The 19,187-nt window shown below is 39.9% G+C and overlaps 1 protein-coding gene across 4 annotated transcripts in view; it reads left to right on the top strand.

Annotated features, from left to right (window-relative positions):
- The first annotated feature begins 216 nt into the window (after window positions 1-216).
- Window positions 217-19,187, top strand: part of LOC127420681 (receptor-type tyrosine-protein phosphatase U-like) — a 426,908-nt gene continuing 407,937 nt past the window's right edge. For all 4 annotated transcript variants that reach the window (XM_051663146.1, XM_051663144.1, XM_051663145.1 and 1 more), the window contains exon 1: window positions 217-342. In XM_051663146.1, the coding sequence (XP_051519106.1) occupies window positions 270-342 (73 nt within the window). In that variant the 5' untranslated portion in view covers window positions 217-269. The remainder of the gene's footprint in view (window positions 343-19,187) is intronic.

Below are 19,187 nucleotides of genomic sequence, written 5' to 3'. Positions count from 1 at the left end.
TGAAACCAGTCCCTGCAGCAGCTTTTCAGGTGATTTTTGATATACGAGCACAGGGAGGCGCTACAGCCCTTCCTCTGGACACTGTTCGTGCGTTTGCTGGGTGAAAGGCAGGAGTTGTGAGGGGGGTATAATAGTTTGTCCTGACGTCAGCTGGCAGATCTGGGGTCTGTGTTGCGTGTGTCTAGATGAAACTCAGTCTCGCGGCAGCCGGATATCTACCACACTGTTATTCGCACTGATAGTATTTCACCTGCTGGATACACGCTGCCATGCATCTGAGCGCCTTTCTGCTGCTTCTCCTCATCGCCAGGATCTGCGCTGAAAGTCTGGAGGGGCCAACAGGTAACATCTGCGTGTGTTTACACAGCACTATGGACAGAGAGTCCCATACTTACACACTATCTGCCCTGGGAATTAAAGAGCAGTCAAATTAATGTCATGCATGAGTCAGAGAAGTTTAAATACGTTTGAAGTCGTTTTTAAATGGAAATGTATAATTGTCGACAGCTGTGCGATTTGGACTGTTTAATGCAAGACTTCGAGATGAGCGTGTGCACATATAAAAATGGCTCTAAAATAGGATATCTGAACGATTTAGTCAGTGATCTAAGGATTAAATCGAGTAAAGAATAAATGATAAAAAATGATTCTGTGACTGAATATATTTGTTTGAGTAAATGTTCAAAGTTCAAAATAACTTGGTACCATGGATATGAAGTTATATCTCATAAATGCAACCCGTTAATAAGGATTTTATTCGCTTTTTCTCACTTTTCCAAGGAATTCTCTCTTTAAAAGTCTCAGACAACTCGATATGTTGTGGAAAATGTAACCATTAATTATCAGTGGTCATATAAACTTAGGCAATGTCAAAATGTTGTACAATTTCGGTTCTGTGTTTTTGGGGGTATCAAACTGTCTCACAATGCAAAATGCATCCCTTATTTGATCCATCCGCTATGAGATAACTAATGCTGTCTATTTATTTATGGATTCATGTCAGTAAAACATGATTTATATATTCGTTTATTATAGCACAGACTCAGTAAGAGAGTATGAAGCATTATGGCTTCTGTATAAAGCTTGTTTCCAGATCCGAGCCTTTAAAATGTCTTTTGTTGGTGTAACAGGTTGATTCAGTCATATTAAATTATTATTATTTTTTGACTGGAATAAAACCAGTTTAGATGTGAATACTGGAAGCATTTTTAGGTTAAAGGTGTTGCAAGCAATTTTAACAGTTCTAGGACTTCACAGCTGTAGCAAAATAGTGTTCCCAAACTCAACAACCATAACATATGAAAGTAAATCGCTTCTACTCAGAAACATCCATATTTATAAAAAAGATTTTTTAGCTGTAATTAATTGTCATTAATTTGCACAACACAAAATATGAATTATACAGTGAACTTAGAGTGATACAAAGTGTAAATGAATAATTGTGAGTTCCTTAACCTTCTTTGGCTTAAAATCCATTAAATGAAAATTCTAAGTACTGGTAACTCACATGATCAAGTACAGAACTGAGGTTGTGGTCAATACGCACAATCCCTTGCGCTTGAATAATTTAAACATGTTTGTTTAGTGAAAAGGAACTTATTGGGGAATTGAATTAGTTGTTATAAGGAATTCACAGAAGTAGAAACAATAATATAAATGTTCATTTGGAACAACGTGCTATGAGTTGTTCAGTCTTGTTCGTGTGACATACATTTTTAAGTAAATAAAGTTGAGTGACACTGATACATTTGTGTATATCTAGCAAAGGTTTTTCAGCTATGCTGGCATAAAATGACCATAATTTAAATTTACTTAAAAGTGTCATGCAGAAATGCTACATATATATTTTAAGTATAGCCAACAGATCATTTTGCAGCACTGTCACAGAGAAAGGTGTAATATTTCATTGCACCTATCTCAATTATATTTTTCAGGGAATGCAGAATGACATTTTCTGCTTGTCATTTTATGTACACCAATCAGCCATAACATTAAAACCACCTGCCTAATATTGTGTAGGTCCCCCTCGTGCCGGCAAAACAGCGCCAACCTGCATCTCAGAATAGCATTCTGAGATGATTTTCTTTTCATCACAATTGTACAGAGCGGTTATCTGAGTTACTGTAGACTTTGTCAGTTCAAACCAATCTGGCCATTCTCTATTGACCTCTCTTATCAACAAGGTATTTCCGTCCACAGAACTGCCGCTCACTGGATGTTTTTTGTTTTTGGCACCATTCTGAGTAAATTCTAGAGACTGTTGTGCGTGAAAATCCCAGGAGATCAGCAGTTAGAGAAATACTCAAACCAGCCTATCTGGCGCCAACAATCACCCATGCGATTATGTAATCAGCCAATCGTGTGGCTGCAGTGCAGTGCATAAAATCATGCAGATACGGGTCAGGAGCTTCAGTTAATGTTCACATCAACCATCAGAATGGGGAAAAAAATTTGATCTCAGTGATTTGGACCGTGGCATGATTGTTGGTGCCAGACGGGCTGGTTTGAGTATTTCTGTAACTGCTGATCTCCTGGGATTTTCACATGCAACAGTCTCTAGAATTTACTCAGAATGGTGCTAAAAACAAAAAACATAAAGTGAGCGGCAGTTCTGTGGATGGAAATGTTTTGTTGATGAGAGAGGTCAACAGAGAATAGCCAGACTGGTTGGAACAGACAAAGTCTACAGTAACTCAGATAATCACTCTGTACAATTGTGGTGAGAAGAATATCATCTCAGAATGCTATTCTGAGATGCGGGTTGGCGCTGTTTTGGTGGCACGAGGGGGACTTACATAATATTAGGCAGGTGGTTTCAATGTTGTGGATGATCGGTGTATACAGTTTATAAAAATTGCTTACAGCACCATTAACTGACAAAAATGTTTATGCAGTGCAGCCTTTGTTGTTGACTATCCATTTTGAAAATTCAATGTTTTTTCAGTTGTGTATATCATGTCAGGGCTGTTTATTGTTGGATTTCTGGGAGCTGACTGTATGTATTGTGATGTTGAAGTATATTTTCAGTGTTTTTGAAGCATCCTTCAGTCTGTCAGATTACAGCATCACGCAGCGGGATGTGTGGGAGGTAATAAGACCTGTGCGCAAGTTCAGTGTGTGTGTGTGTGTGCGTATGTGTGTGTGTGTGTGTGGCTGCGGTTGGAGGTGAGGAAGGTTGCAGAGGGTTTCTCGCTGCAGTAATCCAAACAAGAGCGAGTGGGCATTTCAGAAGATGCGTTCAAGGATATAGAAGGCTTGCACACAAGACATTACCAGGTTTTAAAGGAATAGTTCAGCCCAAAAATTTACATTGTCATTAATGACTCACCCTCATGTCGTTCCAAGTCTGTATGCTTTGATGTTTTTTCTGGAACAAAATGGGATATTTTTGAAGATTGTTCACGTAGCTCTTTTCCGTACAACACCAGTTCGTAGAGACCATGTTTGTCAAGCTCTGAAAATGACAAACACGATTAAAATATCTTCAAAGTAGCTCAACCGACTTTCTAACGTGTAATATCTTGTGGGTATGCTTTTCAAACAGTGCATGTTTTACGGTTTATGGACTGGCTCCGTTTGCTTTCATTGTAAACATGGGCGCCACTTTGTTTTAAAATGTTGTGGGGATATTTGCAGATAAACTCTTGATTATTGTTTAGGTTATATGCAGATAATGTCAAATAATCTTTTATTGTTATGATAAATAGTCATTCTTTATTACCAATTTAAGTGCACTAATAACTATTTAAATAATTAATTTGATAACTTGATGCATGCATCTAAGCACCGTTCACACATGCAACCAGGTAAATTACAGAGAGATCGTTGGGTTGCCTTCACTGGTAAATGTACCACATGTGCTGTTCACATACCATCAGTATGGAAATTTATAGGTAATGATACAACTCCTCATTAAGAGAAATTGCCAGAGCACACATGACCTCTAACCTGAAAAATGCAGTACATTTTCTGGAAAAGGCTGTATGTGTGAAAGGGGCCATAGTCAGTACTGGGATCTGACTTTGTTAGTCACTGGATAAATACATGAATCAGGTTTTTATCCGCTCTTTTATAGCTTTTTATTTTTATAAACGAAGATTGCATCTGTATGTCAGTGGATGTAGATCATAAGAGGGGTTTGCATTTTTTTGTTTTATTTTTTTTGCATCGGTTTGCATTTTGCTTTGCGATTTAACTGGAAAAGAGCGAGATCCGTGCAACAGCGAAGTGAGTTGAGCATGTGTCTGGATGCACATCGCCGCCCACTGTCACTCAACGGCACTGATAACAGCCAAAACGACAAGTCATTATAACATAAAATGCATAAACTGGCGGCCAAAAGTTTGGAATAATGTACAGATTTCGCTGTTTTGGAAGGAAATTGGTACTTTAATTAAGTGGCATTCAGCTGATCACAAAGTATAGTCAGGACATTACTGATGTAAAAACAGCACCATCACTATTTGAAAAAAGTCATTTTTGATAAAATCTAGACAGACCCCATTTCCAGCAGCCATCACTCCAACACCTTATCCTTGTGTAATCATGCTAAATTGATCATTTGGTACTAGAAAATCACTTGCCATTATATCAAACACAGTTGAAAGCTATTAGTCAGTCAATCATTGTTTTGAGGAATGAAGGCTATACAATGCTTGAAATTGCCAAAAAACTGAAGATTTCATACAAAGGTGTACACTAGAGTCTTCAAAGACAAAGGACAACTGGCTCTAACAAGGACAGAAAGAGATGTGGAAGGCCAGATGTACAACTAAACAAGAGGATAAGTACATCAGAGTCTCTAGTTTGAGAAATAGACGCCTCACATGTCCTCAGCTGACAGCTTCATTGAATTCTACCCGCTCAACACCAGTTTCATGCACAACAGTAAAGAGAAGACTCAGGGGTGCAGGCCTTATGGCAAGAATTGCAAAGAAAAAGCCACTTTTGAAACAGAAAAACAAAAAGAAAAGGTTCGAGTGGGCAAAGAAACACAGACATTGGACAACAGATCATTGGAAAAGAGTGTTATGGATCTTAACCCCATTGAGTTTATGTGGTAACAGCTAGACAGTAAGGTGCGTGAGAAGTGCCCGACAAGACAGCCACATCTATGGCAAGTGCTACAGGAAGTGTGGGGTGAAATGTCACCTGAGTATCTGGACAAACTGACAGCTAGAATGTCAAGGATCTGCAAAGCTGTCATTGCTGCACGTGGAGGATTTTTTGATGAGAACTCTTTGAAAAAGTTTAAGAAGTTCTGAACATTTTTTTTCAAATTTTAATAGTACATTTTCACGTTATTAATGTCCTGACTATACATTATGATCAGTTGAATGCCACTTTGGTGAATAAAAGTACCAATTTCTTTCCATAAGACCAAAATCTGTACATTATTCCAAACTTTTGGCCGCCAGTGTATATAACAAACTCCAACGCTGGATCCGCCAGTTATTATAACTTACATGAACGAAATGAAAACTCCTGCTCAAGAACTGGAGATATTTGTTCTTCATTAGACACTTTCATGATGAAAGTTATTTTTTAAAGTGGTGGGGACAAAATTGGCAAAAGCAAAAATTGGTTGGGACATGTCCCACACATTCCACCCATAAATGATGCCTATAATTGTAAGTTCCTTACTGTGACCATGATTTAGCTTTAAAGAAATAAAAGGAATAAACACAGGATGAGTCATTTTGTGTTATTTTATAGTTTTGATGACTCATTCTATAATATGGAAATATAAATAAAAAGATGAGTCAGTGTGTCCAAACTTTTGACTGGTAGTATATATTGATAAAATTAATAGTTTGTTGACAAACAATACAGTGATTGTAAATACAAAAAATATTATATGAATGCCAAAAGCAAGCTGAAGAAAGCAGCCTCTAATTCAAGATAACCTACAAAATACTGCTTAGACACAAATATCTGTCATTGCTTTTGCATGACACGGATTGGCACTCTTGATAAAGCACCAGGAGACATCAGAGAGAAAGTGTGAGCGAGCAAGTTTAAAAAGACTGCAGGAGAATGAAACTGGTTCAAGCAGTGTCCTGCAACCCCCATCAGCCCACCAGAGTCAGCAGAAAGAGTGCGAGTAGGTGGATGATATTATAAAGGAGGGCAGCAGAGGGCAAGTACTCGGCAACACTCTCAGTACACTTACCATCTCCAGAGAGTTTGAAGTTGAGCTATCACACTTCTTTCATATCATAAACACTCTTTTTAATATATTCTAAAGCTCGGGCTGTCTGTTGTGGCTGCGGTTGCCATTTTAAAAGATTATTGCACCCCAAAAGGAAAAATGTTATCATCATTTGCTCACCTAGATCAGCATCAACATTCTTCAAAACATCTCCTTTTGAGTTCCTCATAGGAAAGAAAGTCATGCAGTTTTGGAACAACACAAGGGTTGTAATAATGTCTGAATTTTCATTTTTGGGGTGAACTATCCCTTTTGTTTCATCAGCTTTCTTGGAAGAGTTGGATAAATCAGTACTCAGCAAAAATGCTGGTGCACTTGCATAAGGTAGTCTCTTCTTGTTATAACGTGTTGCTTCAGGTTGCTCTTTTACAATCAGGCAGAATCAGCTTGTGCAGGCAGCTCCTCACCCTCCCGTCCTCTGTATCCGAGCGGACAGATTTCACACCACTGCATCCTGTGCTATACTCACCAGTATGGGACGGTGTGCAGGGGCTGTCAGCTCCCTCCTGCAGGTACTGTCAATGCATTGTTGCTCCTGACACTCCCAGAAGACATTACAGTACAGATGGTGCTCCGCCAGCGGGCGTCAGGTCCCGTCACACAGTGTTCAGGTGCCAGTAATGCCCCAACACTGTGGTCCCTCCTCACTACTCCATCACCAGAGCAATACGGGTTTAGTGAAGGGAGACTTTAATATTTACAGTATTATTTTTACTTAGAAAACAGATGTTGTGAATTAGGGGTGAGAAATGTTAGGAATTTAACGATTCCAGTTCCGATTCTGATTCTTCTTAACGATTCAGATTCCATCAATATTTCCATCAATGATTCTTACTTTAAGGAAGAAATATTTGGAAATAAGAATTGCAGTTCTTATTGCATTTGCTGCCCTCAGCAGTCTGTTTCCAATTATGACAAATCCGAAATTAGGGCTGGGCGATTAATCAAATTTTATTTTCAATTACGATTTTAGTTTTCAACAATTATGAAAACAAGATAATCGAGATAAACGAATATTGTGCCGCATTCCGTTTCGCAATAAACAATATATATAGATTCGCGATATCTTTAAAGCATCTTTTTTAAAATTTAAATAATAAGGAAACGGGTTATGAAAATAAACTCCGAAACTGGCATTTTGCTGTGCGGTCAGCGCAGTGTCTACGAGTTTCGTGAAGTGACCAGGGAAGAGATTGAATCTTCTCCTGGCTGATCTTCTCTGGTGCAGGGACGCTTGTCACCCGCGCGCATTTGCTGCAGCTAGATTATAACGTGATGGCTCGCGACGTCGTGAATCATAATGTGTCACGTTCATTGTGTGGATCTTTTCATGAAGAAAATTGGCAATACCCGCGCATTGCTGTATTAATAAGAGAGAGTTAGAGAGTTAAAGATGGATTGAAGTGAACAGAAAGGTGAGATAGGGTAGTCTTCGCCCCATTATACACTGCAACAAAATACGTTTTGTTGTTGTCTATTTTGGCTTGTTTTCCAATATAAATATCTAAAACACCTTTAAAACAACATACATTTACTTTAGGAGCTATACTGCAGAAGAAAAATATTTTATCGGAGAACGTTGAATACAATATTTAATCAGGGCTCAACATTAACGCTTGTCCGCTTGTCCGGGGATAGTGGCTTTTTGAAGGGGCAAGTGAAAGAGAATTTTACTTGCCTGACCGGACAAGCAGACTGATTAAAACGTCAATAACAAAAAAATAACCAGCTATATTTGTGATAGGCTAGGCCTGTGTCACTTATTAGAAAGATCATATTCTTATTCTGCTGTTGAAAGTAATCCAGAGTGCGTAATTTTATAATTCGCTAGTGATCTAGTAACAGCTGTGCCCTGTTTGATTGACAGGCAGCGTATGTGTGTGTACTGAACGTGTGTGTTTTACGAAAATGCTTGAGCTAGTTCGCACCTGAATGGTCAAATACATTTTAAACTTCTGCCAAAATGTGTTAGTGAGGTATTCATGTAAAGAGAGTGATGTCTAAAGCGAACATAAACAGATGAGAAAAAAGCAGATTTGTAAATGTGTAAAAGTGTAAATGTAAGCTTTGTTCATTTTTATGTTTTTTTAAAAAAACATTTTTAAGTTCAATAAATGCATGATGTTTCCAAAGTCAATGAGTAATCGTGTTAAATAATCGTGATCTCAATATTGACCAAAATTATCAAGATTATGATTTTTGCCATAATCGAGCAGCCCTATCAAAAATAATGTTTACACAGACTTAAGAGGCATAAATTCAGTCCAATAATTTGATTTTAACTATATATTAAATAAAAATCCTAAACAAACAAAAATGTGCTAACATATTTAATGTATTCTTTATTATTATTATTATTATTATTATTTTTTATAAAATTCCACTGATTACAACAAAAGTGTCATATGAACAACCAGTGAGTAACTGCAAAGCCTGGTGTATACTGGTCACATGGTAGATTCTAAAGGAGTCTCAAAGGAGTAATTTGTTTGGGAATCAGACTACACTGGTCGCTTTGTACGTTGCACCCTGTAGATTCAAAAGAACCGACTCATAAAAATCATTCAGTTAGAAATCTAACTACACTGGTCGTGCTGTGTTTCACACTGAAGATTGAAAAGAACCGACACATAAGATTCATTCATTCAGGAATAGGACTACACTGGTCACGCTGAATGTTTTACGCTGTAGATTCAAAAGAACCGACTCATGAGAACCATTTGTATGGGAATCGGACTACACTGGTCATGCTGTGTGTTTCGCACTGAAGATTCAAAAGAATCGATTCATGAGAACCATTCGGTTGCAAATCTGACTAGTCTGGTCGTGCTGTGTGTTTCGCACTGAAGATTCAAAAGAACCTACTCATACGAATCATTGGTGCGGTGTTCAGACTACACTGGTCGCGCTGTGTGTTTCGCACTGAAGATTCAAAAGAATTACTCATAAGAGTAATTTGTATGGGAATTGCACTATACTGGTCATGCTGTGTGTTTCGCACTGAAGATTCAAAATAACAGACTCATTAGAGTCATTTGTACGGGCATCGGGCTACACTGGTCACGCTGAATGTTTTAAGCTGTAGATTCAAAAGAACCGACTCAGAAGAGTCATTTGTATGGGAATTGGACTACACTAGTCACTTTGTATGTTGCACCCTGTAGATTCAAAAGAACTGACTCATAAGAATCATTCAGTTAGGAATCTGACTAAACTGGTCATGCTGTATTTTTTGAACTGAAGATTTAAAAGAACCGACTCATAAGAATCATTGGTGTTTGTTTCAGACTACACTGGCTGTGCTGTGTGTTGCACACTGTAGATTCAAAAGAATCGACTCATAAGATTCTTTTTGTTGGGAATCGGACACCAAGTGTCAGTATTATTTATGTTCATACTCAAACCCTTAACTCTAAAGGGCTGTTCACGACATGCAATGACAAAGCAAGAAAGCAACTACCAATAGCACTGAAGACAGTGTAGCTCACATGAACTATATCCTATGAGATACTGGAGTCGATTATCAGCAGGACTGAGAAGTTAATGCTACAGAAAATGATTTCACAGTTCTATACGATTAGTCTCTGTGCATGCCAATGATGCGTGGAAAACCATGTCAGAAATTGTATGCACTCTGAGTAAGTTTGATTCATATGTTGATAGATCTTATGATGTAATGGAGTTTCATAAACTAGGTTCGGGAGGAGCAAGTTCCTTTAATCCGACCAATCACATTGCCAGAGTAAGCATATATAAACAGCTGCTTACCTCTTCCAGGCGTCGAGTCTTCCGGCATTCAGCCCCGCCCATTGCCCATGAACAGACCCATGTAAGTGACTCAGATCATCGGATGCAACTTCGCTACAAAGCATTCGCCTTCATCAGAACAACTCTTCTGTCTAAATCATCTAGCTTTTCAACAGAAGCTGCTGCAGCAGCTCGTCTCCGCACGCCAACCGCTTCAGCGCTGTATAAATGTGAAACAGCTGCCTCCGCGAACGGATGCTCCTCTGGCTTCATGCCATTCGAGCTCTATTACAGCTTTATTCAATAGCGAGAGAAACAAAGATTAACTGTTTACTGCAACCATCATTTCAACCCCCTCAGCATTTTAATCTGGTTCTACTGCACAGGTGATTCTGTCAGCCTCATTACCTCGCCGCGCAGCTCGTTTAGGGCGTGCTCTATTCAGCAATTTCGTTTCTTCCAACATCACTATCATGATTGTTCTCCCTCCAAAGTGTCCTTCAGAGTGCGATTTATTCCATTCGGCACACAGGGGCAAACTTCCTCCCAAATGACCGCTTCTCTAATTACAACTTCTTTTCAAATCAACGCAGACATTTTAGCACGAGCACACTGCCAGAGCAGCACCTGCTCTGTCCGAACAGACACGAGCCGAATGCGGCTCTGCAAGAGACGGACCGAGCGCAGCATCACAACTTATTCATAATCATTCCACAAACATGTCTCGCCTCCTCACAGCAGTTCGCCTCGCCGCGCAGCCCGATAACCATGAAGCAAGCGATTCTACAAACATCTACTCATCTTTAGACTATAACATGAATTTCCTTCCGCCCTGGATAAACGCTTTAAGCAATTAATTCATTATTTATATTCTTACAGACAAGTCTTCTCTACTTTTGCTCGAATCCTTACAAAACCCTTAACAAGTTCGACCATAGAACATAATTGCTGCATGACTTTAAAAGCATTTAACAATCTGTCAATCTTACACTCCACCCAAGTTTAAAAACAATGGTTTAAATTGACGCTGGATGATTCAGCTTAGCACATTGCTTCATACTTACAATATTTAAGTTTTTCTGTAGAATCTATTACAGGTCATCTATATAAACAACATCTCACTACTGCAGATGGCACCCATATAGTATCTTTTAAATCCAACTCCCAACAAACTCCAAATTATATTTATTTATCTGGATATGTAGTTTCAGGTGCCTTCTAATTTCACAACAAACCAGCCTTAAATGACGTTGTATGTATGCACATGCAAGCATGTTTCCTGACATTGCTTCACATAGCAAACAGTTATGTTCAGGCGTCTGCAGACGCTACATTTTCCATGTTACCATGTTTACTATTGGCTCAGTACATCCCTAAGCAGCACAATCGCAACTGCGGCGTCTTTTGGGCCGTGTGACTAAACCTCCCACTACACTGCAAACAGCGCAAATGCACTGTCCAAGCACCGCAACAGTAGCGTTTTTCAAGCCATGTGACAAACTCCCACTACACTGCAAACAGTGCAATGCACCATCCAAGCACCACAACTGTGGCTTCTTTTGGGCCATGCGACAAATCCCACTACGCAGACAGCGCAAATGCACTGTCCAAATGCCGCAACTGTGGTGTCTTCGGGCCATGCGACAAACTCCTACTACACTGCAAAACAGCGCAATGCGCCGTTCACGGGCCGCAATCACGGCACGTCTTTCAAGCCATGCATCTAAGCATCCACGGCCCCATAACCTACATCGTGCCACTCATACCAAACGAGCCATTACACCACCCAGTGATCGACACAATCGGGCCGTTTCAGATCTTCCCTAAACATTGCACCATAAGCCCGCACCTCTGCACCAATCAATTTCATTCAAACATAGCCTACCATGCGCCCTCACGTCGAATGCCACGCTTGACAATTCAACCAATTCGTATTGCAGAATCTCGTTTATAAGCACACAAACTTTTCACATGGAAACGGGCTCCTCCTGTTAAATGCCGCGTGGTCCCCTGCTCAAGGATTCAGCCCGTTTCATTTTGCATAGGGAGCTCCTTTAAAATACAGTGTATATTCACTTCCTCAAGAATCAAGTGCTCTACCGTCGCATGCCATGTGGACCCACGCCTTCAGACCCAGCCGCCTCACAGCTCAGAGCGAGCTCAGTAATAATATAGCTAAAACATTCCCATGAATTGCATGCTCTGTCTTTGAACGCACTGCTGTCCTGTGCTGAGGATTCAGCCCGTTCATATCGCAGTGCACATGCAAGCCTGTATCCTGATATTGCTTCACTTACATTCCAGTCACTTAATCAGTCAAGCCTAGGTGTCTGCAGATGCCACGCTTAAGGTGTCTTGCAATACCTAATTGTGAGGAAATTCGAAAACACATCTCCCTACATGTAGTCAGCACACCACTCATCCTCAAAGAATATTTTTCCGCTCCTACACCTCTGTTTTTATGCCAACAAATGCCATGCAGGCATGTGCTTGTGGTTTCAGCCACTCGCAGCACCGAGCGAGCTCAGTAAAATGCAGCATAAACCATTCTCGCATGAATCACATGCTCTCCCATTGAACACCGTGCACTCCCGTGCTTGAAGATTCAGCCCGTTTAAAGCAACTCTAATCACTTCATCTGAACGCAGCAAGAGCTCTCCCGTTCGAATGCAGCGAGAGTCACCACGTCCAGGCCATGGGCTCTCCCGTTTGAATCAGTACGACATTCCTGTTCAAATGTGATATCGGTCAGGGGGACACTTGCTTTATCCTTGTCAAACCACCAGGCCGGCTCCACTGTTTAGGCGCTGCGGGGGCCCCTCCGGCCAGTCCGGGAGCCCCCCCATCTCAAATTGCTGGACGGGCCCACCTAAAACCCTCAAGGGCTCTCCCTTGAATGTGTGTGAGCTAACTCATGTTTATTTGTACCATGGGCTCCCCCTTCGAAGCGAAAAGAGGACTTCCCCATTTGGATGCAGTGAGGGCACCCATTGTGTCTGGAGGGGGGGGGCCCAGGTCAGTTCCGAGTGGCTAGGATTCATGCCTCTATTCGGGGTGATCCTGCCTGACCGGTAGGGCCAAGGGCTGTCCCGTTCGATCCATGATAAGAGATCTCCCATCCGAACCCAGCATGAGCTATTCACGTTCATTGGTATTGTGTGCTCCCCCGTTCGAATCCTGGGACGACTCCCCGGTCGAACGCAGTGAGGGCCCTTCCCGTTCAAATGCTGGTTGGACTTGCTTGCTTGAGCGGCCGCCGAGTCTCTTCCCAAGGGGCTCACACCGTTTGCTGCATGAGCCCATCCGTCGAACCAACCTGGAGGGTTGGATTCACACCTCCGTCTGGGGCGACCCTGCCCTACCACGGCATATTTCATCTCGCCTCAAACACTAGGCTTCGTAGACAACAGCTCGCTATCTTATTTGCTGGCATCTTTTGGGGGTATTCAAGCTCAGGTCAAGCCTTGAGTGTTGAGCCCTTCACCCTAGACAGCGAGCCATACATGTTTACACTATCCTTAAGGCAGGATTACATTAACTTGCGAACTACTGAAATGGAGTTTCATAAACTAAGTTCGGGGGGATAAAGTTAATTTAATCTGACCAGTCACACTATAAGTTATAAGCGTATATAAACAGCTGCTTACCTCTACGTGTTGTTGAGTCTTCTGGCATCTCTCCACCTCCCCTTCTCCTCCTATCTATTCATTAATAAATAACCTAAGTCCGCGGGGGTATTCAAGTTCAGATCAAGCCTCAAGCCTCGAGCCCTTCTCCCCGGACAGCGAGCCACACACGTTTGCACTATCCTCAAGGCAGGATTACATTAATTTACAGTTCTACAATTCCAAGTGCGTTAATTCCAAGGAGGGGAGGGGGTGCATTGTTTCCATAAATCATGGTATATGTATATATGGGGGGGGGGGGTGGGTTGTACTTGCTTGTTTTAATTATGCCCCCCCCCCCCCCCACCAACCCTATAGTTCTGACTGTAGTTTTGTTGCGGTTGTTACAGAACTGAGCTGAAACTTTTGAACACATACACGCGCATGTAGACACACACACTTCTCGCTGGAAGATTGGCTAAGCCCCAGCTGCTGCCATGGCAACATGGAAAATATGTGAGAGAGTGCGAGACTTCTGAACTGCAGAAAACAATGTCACCCCCGTGCCCCCTAAAACTCATTCCTCAGGAGAACACACACACACACACACACACCTTTTCATGTCCTTCAGAGATGCTGTCAGTTCTTGCTGGTTTGGCAAGAACTGCAAAAGTGTCCAAACATTTTTCTGAGAATTGTGTAGAGTAGCTTTATTTTTGCAAGTCATTTTCTATATATCCTTATACTTTAATGTCTTGGCTACAAAAAAGAAATTGAACATTTTCACTATAATAGTCCTGGAAAAAGATGTAGTTCACTGAACAACACATGTCACCTTCTGTGACAACTTGCCCCAATAGCATGCCATATTGTCACACTAAATGGGGAAAGTTGTCACAGTGAACCTTGCCCCTAAAATAGTGGTGTAGGTTTCATGACATTTAAAACACGTGTGACTACCTGCCCTGATAAAAATTTAACAACTTGACCTGACTTGACTTTCACAAAAAAAATACCTTTGTCCTAAGAACACATTTAGAACTTTTGGTAAAAATCTGCCAAAAGTAGACTCTTGCCTTAATGTTACAGTAACAGTGTAGTTATGTTTGCTTGTTTCTCCAAGAGCTATAACTTAAAATATGATGATAGTGAAAATTGACTTTGGAGGGTAGAATTCACTAAAATGATTCTAATTTAAGAGGGTGTTAGAAACCAACATACCTACATAACACATGTATATCTCCGAGATGTCTGTTTTAGATCTTTCATCTGGAAAGCATCACAAACTAATTAACATCTGCTAAACATCTTAAAAAGATCAGATTTACAATCTTTCTAAATCATAAAAGTCTCAAAGACATCTGCTGAAAGTCTTGTTGACATCCAAGAGGAAACGTCTTACAGACGTATTGCTGATGAGCAAACAATGTAAAAAATAAATCTTCCAGATGTAAACACACACACACATACACACACACACACATCAAATAGACATCTGGGTGATGTACGTGTGCTATCAAGGTACAAAACCTCTGCTAGAGAAAACACACATTTGCACAATTGGACTTTTGACTCCAAATCTTATCGTTACGGAGATATAGCCACTGCGGCAACTTCCCTGTGTGACAACTAGCCCCGGCCGAATCTATTTCATTGAACAGAAATTGCTCATTGTGAGTGCAATCTCTATGAAAGTTTTATTTTTAAATGCTTATCCAGTAATCTTGAGAAACCGGAAAAGTCATTGAAATTCATCGGTCAAAAGGTTTGGGAATCTTGTTGCGTATGACCTGCATACATCCACAGAATAAAGCTTTCTCTGTTACACCCTCAGGAATGAGACTGTAGGACCAAGGTTTCAGTCTTTGATCAAAACTTCAGAGAGAAACAAAACCGTGAGAGAGGACATGCAAAGAGTTCAGACCAAGTTGTTTCTAACATCAAAACAAGTTGCTCAGAGAATCAATCTGTACATTTTATCATAAACTCAATGTGTACTTGTTTGAGAAAGTATGGAACCAATGAGAACATCATAGACTGAAGCTCTCCCCTCATGACCCTGTGACCTCTCCCCCCTCCTCTTCACGTCTGGTGCTATTGTTGACGATACAGTCAAGTGAATCACAGATGTTGTTATGACTGCAGATGCTGTGATTGAAATGAGGGCAGTAACGACATGAGATTTATGACCTCAATCAGTCAAATCAACACTTAGGTGCTAGATAAACACTTGTAGCTGTTATGAACGTAAAACGGTTCCATTAACAAAATCATGATTATTATAAACATAACTATGATGACTAGATTTTTACACATTTTGAAGAAAATCAAGTGGTGTTTGCCCATGCAAAATTTGTTGCCACAATGCTAGGGTGATCTGGGTGGTTTCCAGGGTATTGCTAAGCAGTTGCTAAGGTGTTCTGAGCATTGTAAGTACATCATATGCAGTTGTGTGGATGTTTAAGGTGGTTGACAAGTATGGTTGCCAATTTTGAAGTTGTAAAATAAGGGACACATAAATGGGGTGGGGAATCATGGCCCCTAACCATATCCTCCACAGTTTTAGCAATAATTACTGAGTTAATATGCGTTATTAATAAAAATTGTGTATCCTTTCTTATATGCTAAAATGAGAACTTATTAAAAAAAAAATACATCTTTTATATGTTAAAAATATATTTATATTTATTTTTTCGATTATTTGTCTTTATCTTATTTATGTATACATTTTTGGTTGGTTTATATGTATTTTTTTTAATTTATTTTTTATAATTGTATTTATTTTATTTGTTTATTTTTTCCTTCACCTTTACTTGTCTTTATGACTCAAGTGATTGTACTGATACATTGTTTGATCTTATTCAACATTTATATATATATAAAAAAAAAAATCCTCAGTTTTAGCACCATTTGTGGGCTTTTCAGACGGTCCCTTACCACACTCTCCACAGTATTAGCACATTTTAGCACACTGTGTGGACTTTTCAGATGGTCCCTTACCCACCGTAGGCAAATTTTCCAACTTATATCAATGTTAAATTAGCGATCTGGAACGATTTCACCGTGACGCCATCTGACCAGCTTATGGGACAAATCGATACAAGACACATAATTTTATCTTTAAATACTGGACAATCCCATATTTTACAGGACGGATGGCAACCCTATTGTTCTAAGCTTTTTTTGTGTATTGCTAAGCAGTTGGTTTTGAGTGGTTGCTAGGATGTTCTGGGTGGTTGCTTACTGGCCATAAGAGCCCACCCCCATGTCTCTGTGAGAATGTTTACATGTACACCAATACTGATACACAGATAACTACCAAAAATCAGTTTATGTAAAAAATCTGACAACACGTTTACATGAGACTTGAAATTATCAAATTATTCTCTGCTTTTGATGTCATAATGTAAGCAGTCATGCGCACAACACTTGCACACATCAGATTAGCTGTTAAGAATGCCGATAAATATGTTTACATGCAATGTAAAATCTGGGTAATGGGCAAAAACCTACCTATGCTGATCGTTTTTTGCTTAAACCGTTTATGACCTTATACCGATAAAGGAACGCCGTTTAAGGCATTTACATTACTGGACGCATTGTTGGATTATTAACCATAACTGGTGTAAGATCGTGCATGTAAACACACTCAACAATATTTTGATCCCTTAAAATGGCTTGGGTCCCTCCTTCATGGGATATTTGACCCATTTTATGGTCCCATTCATAGCCATTTTAAGTCTGATTGCTTAGATAAGTTATAGCTTACCTCTCCTATACAAAACCACCAGGGATTAAAAACAAAATGTTTTAATTTTGGTTCGTTCTGAGCAAAAGCGGTATTTTTTCATTCTGGTTCAGAAGTTCCGCAGCCTCCTTTCCAAATAGTAGTGGGTTAGAACAAAATAAAATAAAGTAATAACATTCGTTTTAAAATGTAAGTACTCTGCACTAAGGTAGGGTGACCATACGTCCTTTTTTCCCGGAAATGTCCTCTTTTTCGGACCTTAAAAAAGCTTCTGGCCGGGATTTCTAAATTTGCGAAAATCTCCGGAATTCGGCTTTAGTTGCATTATGATGTGCATCTGGTCTAATACTTCATTGTGTGCGCATATTTGCATTGCTTTAACCCCTCTTTGTAAATCCCGCCTTCTCGCACACAATTGGTCGATTATAAGATAGTGGCAGCAACTACTGGCCAAATTCCTGCCCGTCAATCTCTCCGCGAAGCGCTGTTGTGTTCGGCACCAAACGGTTGCTTGATAGTAGCAGCAAATGACGGCTGAGTGGAAACAATGCCCAAACGAAAGTGCAAATTTACAGAAGATTTGCACAAAAAATTCCCATGCTTTCGTCCAGGTCGAGATCCGTGGGAAGCAGAATGTATGACATGAAAATCTGGCACTTATGTGTCAGTTGCTAATAAAGGTGAAAGTGATTTAGAAGCACACATTAGCTCTGCGCCGCATAAAGGGTCAGCAAAAGGTGAAAGTTCATCAGGTAAATTAACGGACTACTTTTTGCGACCAGATAAAATTATCACATTGCTTCATTTTCCATGGCCATTCAAAATAATAGTAATAGTAAATGAAGGTACACTCATGGCATCAAATATTTTATTTTAGTACATGGACATTCAAAAGAATGTTGGACATTTTTATTTATTTATATTATAGTTTTTTCCTGTGTGGTGTATTTATCAGCATAGAAATCATAACAAGCAATTAATTAACAGTAAAGTATCATTTTAATTACAGATCTGCTTCTCAGTTAAAACCCGTCAGCGTCAAATCTGTATTAATGCATCATGTCTAACAATAATTCAGTGAAGAGTTGGAAACAACTGAAAAATGTACTTTTTACCCTCTAATAAGGTTTTCCTTGTACCTGGATTAACCGTGCATATACAGTATATGTAGTAATTATACATGGTTGATAAAAAGGTCTTCATTCACAGAATACTACATCCACAACTGGCAGTTAGGCAAAGAAATGTGTGATGCAGCAGTTTCCTTCAGGTTCAAAGCACATGTTTTTATTTTTTCGGGTAACATGAAGTGGTGTAGTTCCGAAAATGTAGTGTGATAAACCCTTTGGCCTTTGGTTTCATGAAAAAATTATCGGAACAAAATTAACCAGTTATAACTGGCTACCAGCATTTAAAAATAATGTTTCACTCCGGAACAATTGAAAATCACTCTGTTCTAATTTTCGGTTACGTTCTGCTAAAAATTCTGTTCGTATTCGGTTTTTGTTTTCATTCCTTGAACTGTTTTCAGTCCCTGAAAACCACACAATTGAACTCGATGAGTTGCACTAGTGACACACTGATGTCTAATACTTTGGGTAAGATATCCGTTCAAATCCCTAACCCTAATCCCAGTTCTAACCCCAAACCACAAGTCTGAGCAATAGTAATACTGATGCTGCCTTAACAATCACTAATGAACTCAAAACATGGTCACTCAGAGCAGCACAGCTATTTAGCGACTGTTTTTCTATGTACTTTCTTTTGGCTGTTGTAGAGAAATTATTGACCTTTTCCCAGATACTTACCGATCCTTTCGCCAACCTTCCGTAAGTGATGCTGGCAGCCGAGGTGAATCCAAAGGGATCATCTTATT

The sequence above is a fragment of the Myxocyprinus asiaticus genome, chromosome 30, assembly GCF_019703515.2.
Source record: "Myxocyprinus asiaticus isolate MX2 ecotype Aquarium Trade chromosome 30, UBuf_Myxa_2, whole genome shotgun sequence".
Taxonomy (NCBI): Eukaryota; Metazoa; Chordata; class Actinopteri; order Cypriniformes; family Catostomidae; genus Myxocyprinus; species Myxocyprinus asiaticus.
The sequence above is the reverse complement of the archived record's forward strand: the minus strand, read 5'-3'. Positions and strand labels throughout refer to the sequence as shown.